Source organism: Magnolia sinica, chromosome 3 (genome assembly GCF_029962835.1).
Source record: "Magnolia sinica isolate HGM2019 chromosome 3, MsV1, whole genome shotgun sequence".
Lineage (NCBI taxonomy): Eukaryota > Viridiplantae > Streptophyta > Magnoliopsida > Magnoliales > Magnoliaceae > Magnolia > Magnolia sinica.
In genome coordinates this window covers 8,442,663-8,455,638 of record NC_080575.1, presented here as the reverse complement: position 1 = coordinate 8,455,638, position 12,976 = coordinate 8,442,663, and the positions used below count along the sequence as shown (strand labels likewise).

At 40.7% G+C, this 12,976-nt stretch overlaps 1 protein-coding gene across 1 annotated transcript; it reads left to right on the top strand.

Moving 5' to 3' along the window:
- The first annotated feature begins 7,376 nt into the window (after window positions 1–7,376).
- On the top strand, window positions 7,377–8,977 carry LOC131239449 (heavy metal-associated isoprenylated plant protein 7-like). Its single transcript, XM_058237148.1, has 5 exons — window positions 7,377–7,532; window positions 7,625–7,877; window positions 7,956–8,158; window positions 8,228–8,315; window positions 8,394–8,977. Exons 1-5 carry the CDS (start codon window positions 7,524–7,526, stop codon window positions 8,798–8,800), a joined length of 960 nt encoding a protein of 319 aa, XP_058093131.1. The 5' UTR covers window positions 7,377–7,523; the 3' UTR covers window positions 8,801–8,977.
- The last annotated feature ends 3,999 nt before the right edge of the window (window positions 8,978–12,976 follow it).

The following is a 12,976-nucleotide window of genomic DNA, read 5'->3' as shown; positions in this document are numbered from 1 at the left end:
AGGCAAGTTTACTTCATAAGTAAAAAATATAGATTCATTAGACAACAATTACTTCATCTCCTGTGTCAGAGAATTTTAATTGTGAATAAGCTTAATGATTAGTTTGCAAAGTTACCATCAAAGAAAATAGAAAAAAATCAAATCAAAGAATGTTTTGCTATGAATTTCAAATTATGATTGAAGAAAGTAGAAAAAATCAAATCAAAGAATGTTTTGCTATGAATTTCAAATTATGATTCAAGAAAGTAGAAAAAATCAAATCAAAGAAGGTTTTCCAATGAATTTCAAATTACAATTCAAGAAAGTAGAAAAAATCAAATCAAAGAATGTTTTCTTATGAATTTCACCTATTCAAACATAATTTTACATTAGGCAATGAATTGAAGAAAGCATGGACCCAATCCACTAAACTTTGATGCTCAGCATGGTGTGATGGGTAATACATAGCCACTTAGAAATTGCATATTTGGTGTACGAGTGTCTAAACTTTGATGCTCAGCATAGTGTGATGGGTAATACATAGCCACTTAGAAATTGCATATTTGGCGTACGAGTGTCTAAACTTTGATGCTCAACATAGTGTGATGGGTAATACATAGCCACTTAGAAATTGCATATTTAGCGTACGAGTGTCTAAACTTTGATGCTCAACATAGTGTGATGGGTAATACATAGCCACTTAGAAATTGCATATTTGGCATACAAGTGATTCAAACTAAATTATTCGTATTAGTTTTTTGAGCTTATATGCTTCATGAACCAAAACTTATGCTCATTTGATTATCTGACCTTTGTAATTGCGGACATTTTCAATGGGCTTATTTGGTTGAGTGTAAATACAGGCAAATAGTGGTAAAATTATAATAATGGCAAATGACCAGTCTTTGCAATGAAGTCAAAGTGTGACCTCCAAAATTGGGCAAAACCCAATTTCCCAATAGTTAAGCACCCACGATGATGTATCTATTAATGAGCCTAAAATGGGGCAAAGCCAAAACTTAAGTGGGCCACAATACATAAAACGATGGGATTGAACACCTACCATTGAAGACTTCTTGGGGGCCACATAAGTTCTGGATCAGCCTTGTTTTTGGATTCATGTGTCTTAAAATAATCCGATAAGATAAATGGACGGTATAGATAAAATGGATACATTATGGTGGGTCCCACGTAATTTCTGATGGGGCCTATTTGGTTTTCAATTTCACATGATATATAAAGCAAATAAGTCATCATTATCATTTTCAGGTGTTTATTTAAACATGAATTACGGTTCTAGATCAAGAGTCAAATACACTTGTAAACGAATTAGGTAAAGTAATTTGTAATCATTATATTTTGATACTACAAAACTACTATTTTTACTGTAATTTCTATATAAAACAATGCAAAATCTACATTATAGATAAATGTAAGTGATGTCACTAAACAATCACAAGGGTGAATAATCATTATTTATTTATGGTCATTTATCATTTTAATTGAAAATTCAAATAGTCTCTTAATGAAGTGATCGTTACTTATTTACCATTATTTACATGCAATTATAACTAACCAAACACCCCAAAACAAGTGTCTAACTAAGACGGTTCCATCATTTTGCTTTTATGACTACGACCCGGCTGCAATGGGTTCACCAATCTAGTTAATTTAATTTGAGTTAACGCATGTCGCAATCTCGATTGCTTTAATGATGTGTCCCTCTCCCAACTATAGCTTTGGGTGTCACCCACCTGTTCTTGATCCGCCTGATTTGTGGGACACCTTGTGATGTTGAAGGGTGCATTTTTTGGACGAGGTGGACGAGGGCTACATCATTGTGGGCTCCACATAATAATTAAAGAAGATCCGTTCCAACAGTCTTTCGTTTGTTGGAGTTTAATGTTTTATCATACAATAATTAAAGAAGATCCGTTCCAACTATTTCATGTTTATTTCATATCATATCATCCAAATCATAACTTGTAAATTGAATTGAAATCAGCTTCACTAAAGGGAGATATCCATCTTCCTTGGACACACACCCCACACATGCACGCCGTGGGATTTCATCGCCGTGGGTACTAAAGCCCTTGACCCAGTGTTGAAACTCCTGGGAGTCTCTACCACCCGAGTAAGAGGCCGGACCCTCCATCTTCCTTTGATTTCAATGGTAGGTTTTCTTCGTAGTGGTGTCCATCTGATGTCCACTGCTCAGCTGAGATAACATACGCACGGTGATATTTTAAATGCATGCAGTTCGGACCATGATTACCAAAAATATGGGGTTTAGATCAAAATCGGGTTGAGGTTAGATCAATTTTACATAGAGCCGGGCATCGGACCGAGTCGGAACGGATTTGGTTCAACTCGATCCGAGACAAAAGCTACGTGATCTGATCCGAATCGGATCCGATTTGGGATTGAGTCCAGGACACCTAATCCGAACAAACCCGATGCACTATTTGCCTGACCCGAACCATGTCTGACTCGGTCAAGGAAATCGAGTCGGATCGGGTTGGTTAGATTTCGGATCGGGTTAGATGGAAAATAAAACATTATGGTGGGCCATACAAATTTTTAATGGTGAAAATCATTATTCTCGCTGCTCTGTGTGGTGTGGTCCATTTGATCTTCAGATATGATTTTTTTTTTTTTAATAATAATACTCCGAAATGATCTCAAGACATGGATGAACGCTGTGGATATAATAAATACATAACTGTGAGGCCATGTAACTTTTATCTCATTTGAGCCGTTCGTACAACTCGGATCTCGAAGTCTGTCGCTACTTCTCTTTGCACGACACGTATGGCTGTCACAGCCTAGTGACATGCTGGGCACGATATCGGTACAGCCCTACAAGGCTACTTCTCGACACGGATTAAATATAGAGATTTTGAGTTGGCGTCATCAAGTTCTATGGGCCCCACTATGATGTATGTGTTACATCCACACCGTTCATCCATTTTTAGATATCAATTTATGGTGTAAGCCAAAGAACAAGGTAAATAAAAGTCTGTCGTGGACCACACTAAAGAAAATAGTGGGGAGAGTGATTTCCACCGTTGAAACTATCCTAAGGTCCATCATAATGTTTATTTGAAACCCAACCTATTAAAAATTTTTAGAAAAAACGTGAAATAAGGAAAACACAAATATTAGCTTGATCTAAAACTTTTGAGGCCCTTAGAAATTTTCAATGGTGGGCTTCATTGTCCCACTGTTTTTTGTGCTGGGTTCCACTGGAGCTTTAGATTTAACTCGTTATTTGGATATTGCCTTAAAATGATCTCTCCAAATGAATGGAAGGTGTGGATACAAAACATACATCATGGTGGGGCCCACGGAACTTGATGACGTAACTTCAGTAGCTAGTCCCGCAACTCAGCTGCCTGCCACTGACGTGCTGTGCACGCAAGTGGTTGACGTGCACAACACGTCTGTCTCTTGGTAAACTATGTTGGGGCCCACCATGAATGCATGTGGTTTATCCACGCTATTCATTCATTTTCTCAAATCATTTTAGTGGTTGAACCCAAAATTGATGAATATCCAAATCTCAAGTGGACCATACCCCAAGAAGAAGTAGAAGTATTGATTTTCACCGTTGAATCACTCCGGATCGAATCGGAACGGTCCGGATCGGATCCATTCGGTCCGGATTTCGGATCGGAACGGTCCGATTTCGCCATGATCCGACCTCAATCCGATGAACGGTCGGATCCGACTAATTCAAGCCGAATCGCACCGATCCAAGCCTTCGAATCGGGTCGGATCGGCTAGGATCGGGTTGGATCCACCAAATCGGACCAAAAATGCCCAACTCTAGTTGTACAGACTAGGGTTGCTCCTGCAATTATAAGCTAAGTGGGGCCACTGTTATGTTTGTGAAAAATCCACACCATCCATCCATTTTTAAAGATCATATTCGAACATGGGCCTAAAAAGAACACAAATAAAAAAACTCAAGTGGGCAGCACGATAAAGGATTGAAATTCTACTGTTGAAACATTTCTGGGGTCGTTAAAGTTTTGGATCAAGATATTTTTTGTGTTTTCAGTTCATCCAAGCAGGAATGACCTTATGAATGGTATAGATGTCATATAAAACTCAGGGAGGGAGGTTTCAATGGTAGGAATTACCTACACGCATTATTTTGTTGTGAGGTCCACTCGAGTTTTAGATTTGCATCATTTTTGGGCCTACGTTTTAACATAGTTTGTAAAAATGAATGGACAAGGTGAATTTCCTGCAAATATCATGGTAGCCCACTTAACTTCCTATTGCAAGAAGTTCTTGAAAGACTTTCCAGTAGAGGTGTACATGAGTCGAACGAAGTCGAGCTTGGCATAACTTGACTCGGCTCGGCCACTAGCTGACCTCAGCTTGAACTCGGCTTAATTCGGTCCTTGAGCTTGATTGGCCAGCTCGGGTCAAGATTGGCCGAGTTCACTGTGTAGCATTTTTAAAAACACATGGACAGCACCTTCAAATTCTCACGATATATAAAACACCAATAGTAGTTTTACAGTTATCAAACACCTTGCAGGTAACATCAAAATCAAGAAAAAAATATATATATTTGTTTGATGAAACATACCTTCCTTGCCACCAATTGACACTTCGTTGAGTCATTTCATCAAACACTTGGTGGGCAACATCAATATCAAAGTAACCGAGTCACAATTGGTACGTTCTGAGTTCGATTCAAGTTGGGTTTGATCCGAGTCAAGTCAAGTCAAGCTAAGGCAAACTCAAACTCAATTCAAAAATTTTTCAAGCTCAAAAAATCAACTCGACCCGGCACGAACTCCATTTCAAATTGAGGTGAACCGGCCTTTTCGAGTTGAGAGGAGTCGAGTGAGCTAATCGAGCTAACTCAGTTCATGTACAACCCTACATTCCAGGGAATCCGGGTCTAGCTCTAGCTGAGTCAGAGTTGACTCGGGCGAGTCGTCAATCCATGGATGAACAACGGCGAAGTGACCGTACACATGAAGAAATGACATCTCAAACGCTGGGCCACGAAATAGAAACGCAGTAACCCCAATCCTGTTATTGATGGATCGCTACCCTTCGTAGCCCTGCCTTGATGATCATGACCGTTCAAATAACCCTAAACCATCAAATGGACAGAAAAAAAAACCTGTCAGCGATCGGGTGAATCAAACGGTTAAGATCAACTAGTCAGCGTTATATTAAGAATCTTCTCCATAGAAGAAAGGGCCCTGATTGACTGTTCAGATAGTGTGCATGTGTGACACGTGTATTGCTTTATGAAGTAGTGGAGTTGGACTGGCGCTGAGGATGACATCCTCGCAACGAACTCTACAAAGGTTGGATTCGATAGACCGCGGTTATAGTAATTCATGTACTCCCTAGAACTTCGTGGATAATACATGGCATTTCGCATGGACACGGATTGCCTGTGCTCCCCGGCCACAGGAAATTCCAGTGGTCGTAAGCTATGGTGCCCACAGAAAGGTCGGTGAGAAATCCACTCCGTTCATTAGTTTCTCAACATAACAATAGAAAGGATTTCAAAAATCCAAAAGATCCAAAACTCATGCGGGCCACACGAAAGGAAAAATGTGAGAATGGGAATGTCAACCGTTAAAAACTTCCTGGGCCCCACCATGATGCTTATATGCCATCCAAACCGTTGAAAATGTTATTAACACTGGCATAAACTGTAGGCAGAAATATACTCCTTATTCGAAACCACAAAGTTTCCAATGGTAGCTATTCAATCCACGCTGTTTTCCGTCGTGTGGCAAACATGAGTTTTGGATCTGCTTATTTTTGGAGTCCTCTTATATTGTGTGGGTTAGAAACTAATGGACTGAGTGGATTTCTCGTGGGAATCTATGTGGGCCCCACAATGCTTCCGACCACAGAAACTTCCTGTCGGCAGGGGCACATGCCATCCGGAAGCGGATTGCGTCCTACCCCCGCCCGGACAATAATCCATCCGGGCAGGGCTCTGTGGGTTCCACTTGATGTAAGTATTTTATCCAAACCGTTCATACATATTTACAGAACATTTTAGGATATAAACCCAAAAATGAGGCGGAACCCAGGCTTAAGTAGACCACATAAGGATTGAACGACCACCATTTAAAACTTCCAGGGAGCTACAGAAGTATCGGATAAAGCTGATATTTGTGTTTTCACTTCATCCATTCTACATGACCTTGGATGGTAAAAAAACATCACCGTGGCCCTTGGGAAGGTTTCAACGGTGGCTGTCATTATCACTGTTCTTCCTTTGGGGTGATCCACCGGAGCTGTGTAACAGCCTCATTTTAATGATACTGCTGTAAAATGATATGATAAAAAGGATGAACGGCGTGGATAAAACCATTATATCACGGTCGGCTCCACAGAGCCCTTCCTAGACGGATTATCGTCCGGGCGGGGGTAGGACGCAATCCGCTTCCAGGCCATCCGCATCCATTTCGCATAGAGTAATCCTGTGGGCCCATCAAGGACGTGTCAGGCCCGAAAATTGCACTTTTTGTTAATTGTGGCCGTTCAGTCCTCTTTTACAAATCAGTGCTCTGGATTCCGATGGTCTGGTTGATGAGACGTTTAATTCGTGTCCCTTTCATGGTGGTCCCATCGATAATCTAAGATTAGAAACCACGACCACAGAAAACGACTCAACTGCTAATCGTTAGAAATAAGCAAGCGTTCTTACAGTGAATACATGGTAGTCGGTAGACCAAACAGGTGGGCCCCATCACGATCTGTAACCATGCAAAAACTCGAACTGATCCAACGGTCTGGATATCGATTACGCACATCCACTGTTCAGTGGAACGGAGATAAGATAAGGTGCGAGCACATAAGTTCAGTAATCCCGCAGGATACTCTACCAATCCTCCTACCCTGAATAGTGTAAAACCAGTGGCTGAGATAACTCCAAAACCCTTACCTTACGAACGCCCATTTGTCCGACTCTAGTCCGCCACACTTGCACGTGCCACGCAATAAATGCTGTAAAAGCAGCAAAGGCAAGTCGCGCGCATGAGAAAAGAGGCATTCGACCCACCTGAGAATCTGATCCGTTCATCATGCATAGCCCTTTACAAATATACCCTTGCACATAATATCAGGCTCACTCCGTTCATCAAGTGGGCCACACAGCCATAACAAAAGGTTGTAAGTTTGAAAAAGACATTTCAAAATGAGTATAGCTTGACTAAATTTAGTAACGAGGTCCACGTTTTTAATGGCCCAGATCTTTTGGTGGCCTGATTTTAGTCACGTGAGCCCGTACTTGATTCTCTCAATCTCACGCGAGCGATTCTCTGTCAGAGCCACATCAGGGTGATGATGCCGACTGTGAGTGGTATTGAGATCTGAGGGCTGAGAAAGTTAGAAAGGTTGAAAGGAGGCGAAAGGAATAGATAGAATAAGAGAGAGAGAGAGAGAGAGAGAGAGACATACGAGCATTTTCCATCTCTATACGCAGCTCCCAGCATCTCCGTCAGTCGTTTCTCTCTGTTTTGCATTTTCCTCTGCAACTAAAGAGAAAAATGGGAGAGGTAGAATAATAAAAAAACCCCCCAAATCTCTTTTTCTCTGTATCTTGCATTTATTTGGATTTTCATTTGGTATCTTTTCTGCTTTTTTACAGGAAGGGAAGAAACCAGAAGAAAAGAAGGTAGAAGAAGAGAAGAAAACAGAAGGAGAAGTCAAGAAAGTAGAAGAGAAAAAGGAAGAGAAGAAAGAGGAGAAAAAAGAAGAGAAGAAAGAAGAAAAAGCGGAAGAATCGAAAGAATCTAAGGAATCTCCACCACCTCCTCCCCCAGAAGAGTTCCTCTACAAAGTATTCATGCATTGCGAAGGATGCGCTCGAAAAGTTAAGAGATCCCTCAAAGGATTCGAAGGTTCCACAACTCAAATCCCAAATCTATCTCGTTTTCTATTTCTTCTTTCTTGAATTTCAGATCTATCCTTCGTTACAGGCGTTGAAGATGTCGTAACGGATTGCAAGGTGCATACGGTGTTAGTGAAGGGGAAGACAGCCGATCCGTTGAAGGTCTTGGATCGAATCCAAAGGAAGAGCCATAGGAAGGTGGAACTCCTCACTCCTCTTCCAAAACCCCCTCCCGAAGATCCGAAGAAGAAAGAAGAAGAGAAACCGAAGCCAGAAGAGAAGAAAGAAGAGGTCTGTATAAATGTAATTTCATTTCTTCTTCTCTATTCCGATCTAACATCTTCGTTTTTTCATCTGCAGCCGCAGGTGATTATTGCTGTGCTGAAAGTTCACATGCATTGCGAAGCCTGCGCACAGGAAATCAGGAAAAGAATAATGAAAATGAAAGGTTGGGATTCTCGTAACAGTCATTGCATTTCTTTAATATTCGATTGAGATTTGATCTGATTTTGTTTATTTTATTCAGGAGTTCAATCGGCCGATCCTGATCTGAAGAGTTCTCAAGTGACTGTGAAAGGCGTCTTCGATCCGACGAAGCTGGTGGAGTATGTATACAAGAGAACTGGAAAACATGCAGTGATTGTGAAACAAGAGCCGGAGAAGAAGAAAGAAGAAGGAAAGGGAGAAGCAGGAAAGGAAGAGAAGAAGGAAGAGAGTGGAGAGAAAGAGAAAGAGAAAGGGAAAGGAGAGGAAGAGAAGGATAAGAAGAAAGAAGGAGAAGAGGGGAAAGGCGGAGAAGGTGGAGAAGAGACGAAGGTCGTGGAAATGATTAGGAACGAGTTCTACTACTACTATCCGAAATACACCATGGAATACGTATATCCGCCGCAGATTTTCAGTGATGAAAACCCGAATGCTTGTTCGGTTATGTAGAATTATACGGGTAGAGTACGGTATATTCCGTATTCCTCTTTTTAAAATTAAATACATATGTTTTGTATTACGTGTCTCGTTGGAGTATAAATCTACGGAGCAAACTGTAGAATCATGAGTGTATTTTGGGATGTACTCAATGTCGTATATATAAATGTAGCACTCTTTTGTCTTTTATACATCTAGCACACACGTGAACTGATATGGCATGCGTGTGAGTGATAGGGACGTTCCTTCAGGTAGCCGTACTGCGAAATCTCTCCGCCGATTAGTTTTAGCTATGCTGGCACGTGGTTACCTATCATCTCCACGCGTGTGGAAAGTTGTCAGGATAGACATTAAAAGATTGAGGAAATTTTTGATACTCTGGCGCAGTGTGATGGATGATACGCAGGCACTCGGGAAATTTCGTATGTGACATAAATACTAAAGATTAGCTTTAATAAGTGATTATCTGACTATGGAATGGACGGCATTTATTGGCCTGTTAAAAGTGAAAAATATTAATGGTCCTATTTCAACGAAACAATTGTCTAGAAATCAAAGGTTAGGATTGTCCATCCAATCTGTTTTAGTATATGCCACGAGTACGATTTTCTAGTGGTGTGTGCTAAGCTTCATATGCTGCTTGACTATCATATGACTACATCTAAAGATTTGTTAATGGGAGTGGTCCATTTCTAGCATGCCGTTTATACTATATTAGCATCTCTTTCATACTCTGTCAGAGAATAGTGGATGATACGCAGATGGTAATAAATTGTACACTCGGCTTAAAATTTTGGATTGTTACGTCATATGGACCGGAGACCCGACTGTTGGGTGATGTATGTGTATCATTGGCGCCGTCCGTCCATTCTGCCGTATCATTTCATGGCATGAGGCATATTCAGTGGGGGTGGCTGACAGTGATGTGTCACCTGACAGTGGGTGTACTAACAAGCTAACAAAAAAAAATAAAAAAATGCTGAAGTGGACCACACCACAGGATGAAGTAGGGATAATGACACCTACGCTGGGGGACGTGGATAGGGCTGTACACGAACCGAGTAAGCGAACCGAGTTAGCTCGGTTTAGCCCGTTTGACCCTCCTCGAAAAACGTTCGTTTCAACTCGGTTTGAAACTGACTTCGAGCTGATTTTTTTTAGTTTGAAAATATTTCAAATTGTCGGATCAAACCCAGGCTTGAATCAACTCTAACTCCGATCTAACCCTAACTCAAATCAAACTAGTTCAGTGACTTGGTTACTTTGGCATTGATGTTGCTCACTAAGTGTTTGATGAAATGACACAACAAAGTGTCATCCGGTGGTAAGAAAGGTAAGGTATGTATGTGAAATACATATTATTTTTTTAAACTTTTTTTATTTTGACAGCAAGTATTTGATGAAATACCTATAAAACCATTACTACTGTACAGTAAGAATTTGAAAGTACAGTTTATGTGTTTATGAAAATGCTGCACTGGCGAACTCAGCTCGAACTGGCCCAAGCTGCTGACCAAACTGAGCCAAGCTGAATTCGAGTTGGGGCCAGCTAGTGGCCAAGCCGGGTCAAATTATGCCAAGATTAACTCGGTTTGACTCGTATACACCTCTAGACGTGGATTGCATGCTACACCCGCCTGTCTGCAGCTGGGAACGGACAACAACTTCGAGAGGCCACACTTATGTATGGGTCTTATTCACACCATTCATCCGTCCATTTTTTGGTACCATTTTAAATTATAAGCCAAAAAGTAAAGCAGATCCAAAGCCCAAGTGTACTACAAAATGAGAATTAAACTCTAACCATTGAAAACTTTTACATGGCTACGGAAGTTTTGAATGGAGCTGATATTTGTGTTTTCTTTTCTAAGTTTATATAACCCTGTGAATAAGTTGGATGGCAAATAAATCTCACTGGGACTAGGAAAGTTTCCACAGTGAGAACCTCTTTTTTTTTCATGCTTTATCCGATGGAGAAAGCAGCAATTTCCCTAATTCTCCCTTCCGGCAGGAAGAATGTAAAATTCTGTTTCTGCTGCTTCCTGCGGTGTGGTCCACTTTAGTCTTGAATCTATTTCATTTTTGGGCTTATACTCTAAAATGACACGAAAATAATGGATGAACGGTGTGGATAAGATACATACATCATGGTGGCCACTCAAAGCTGCTGCCTGTTTACAGCGGTAGATGGCCGGGGGTAGAACGCAATCCACGCCCATTTGTAGGACCCACTACGATGTTTATCTGCGATTTAACATGTTTATAAGGTCACGCATAGCAGGATGAAGGGAAAACACAAATAGTGGCCCCGAAGAAGTTTCAACGGTGGGTATTCAATCCCCACTGTTTCCTTATCTGTTCTCCACCTGCGCTTTCGGTCCGCCTATTTTTGGAATCCTGCTGTGAAATGAAATGGTTAAAACGGATGGACGACATGTAAAACACAATACGTCATGGTGGGCCATTAGAGTCCAGTCACCTGGGATATTCCTGCTGACCATCTCCAGGCAATCCACGTCCTCTCGATGCGGGGTTAATATGAGTTCACGTATGACACATTCATAGTGCCTGCATATAGAGTATGGTAGCCTGCCAGAGTATAAAATGACTCAACTAGTGCAAGTTGAAATGGTAAAGTTCATTGTACTATTTTAAGGTGGTGTGAGTAGCACGGTGTACTCATTCAACCCTCAATAACGTGAAATGAGGGCCAGGAAACAAAAGTATGTGGTGGTTGGTAAATGGTCAACATAGTGGTGGTGGATGGGCATGGTTTTCAGAACTGGAGGCCCGGTCCAGAGTCCTTGGTCGAGTCATGCTGGGTACGTTGGAAGCGACTCACTGAGTTGGTTTCTGATAGACTAGACGTGGCCATGGATCAATAAATTCTAAGTCATATCATACTCGTCCTGGTCTTAAAACCACCATTGTCTTTTAGTCTTCTTATTTTAAAATTGTTGGGTCGTTACTCTTGCCCCGGTGGTACTAACAAGAGATTGAACACCAGGCCAAAGGTTCGAGTACTCATGGGTGGTGATTTTATAAATATATGTGCGTACATGAGGTCAAGGGTTCAAGAACTTATAGGTGGTGAAACTATTAGTATATGTGCGTTAACGATATCTCCCTCTCCCTCATCTCCGTGAAGATTAATTGGGCGCATGCCAATTGCCATATCTATTCAAAACTTGGTTCTTTAGAAACCTCACCATAGCGTGAGTGTCTGGGTGTGTGGGGTGTATGTGCATGTAAAAATAAGATGAAGCTAATAGTAGGATGATTAGGAAGTATTACTTTCACGCATACTCTTTTCATAATGTCTTGGGTTTTGTCAACATAAAAATAAATTATAATTTTTAGAGATTTTTAGAACCCGTTTGGATATCACCAAATAGGTAACTTTTTCTACTCAATAGTAGTAGATAAATAACTTAGTTGAGCTAAGTAGGTTCGGTTTATGATCAATTATGAGCAGCTTTTTTTTAAATATATTTAAAGTTACTTATTAACGGACGTTTGGATTGTAAGTTACTTGATATAAGCTACTTATGCCTTAAATGACTTATATTGATTTCTACTTATTAAACTAAAGTGATTAAGTACCTTTTAATAAAAGCTACTGATGACCTGTTTGGATACCACGAAATAAGTTATTTTTAACTTATATTAAGTAATTAAGCTACTTTTTGTACTTAGTTTAGTAAGCATAAATTTAAAAGTAACTTATGTGTCAAAAGCTACTAATTTTAGTAAGTAATTTTTTTAGCTTTTTAACTTATTACTTTTCTACTTCTCTCCCACCATACATGTCAAAGTGGGATCAATTTCGCAGTCCATATCAAAGCAGGCCCCATGTGGTGGATTGTCCACATTGAATGTGGGGCTAACAAGGTGGGCCCCACATCATGGATGGCCCCTTATTAATGTGGGCCTGTATATGGATGGTCCACATCAAAGGTCAACCTATAGTGATAAAAAGCCCAAATCTAAAGCGGGCTGGTATGATGGACGACCCACTTCAAAAGTGGAGCCTACATGATGGACAGTCCAAGTCAAAGGTGGGCTCCACATGATGGGTAGTAGACATTCAACCTAGGCCCCGCATGATGGATGGCCGATATTGAGGTGGCCTAACATGATGGAAAGTCCATATCAAAGGTCAGCTCCACATGATGGGCGGTAGATGTT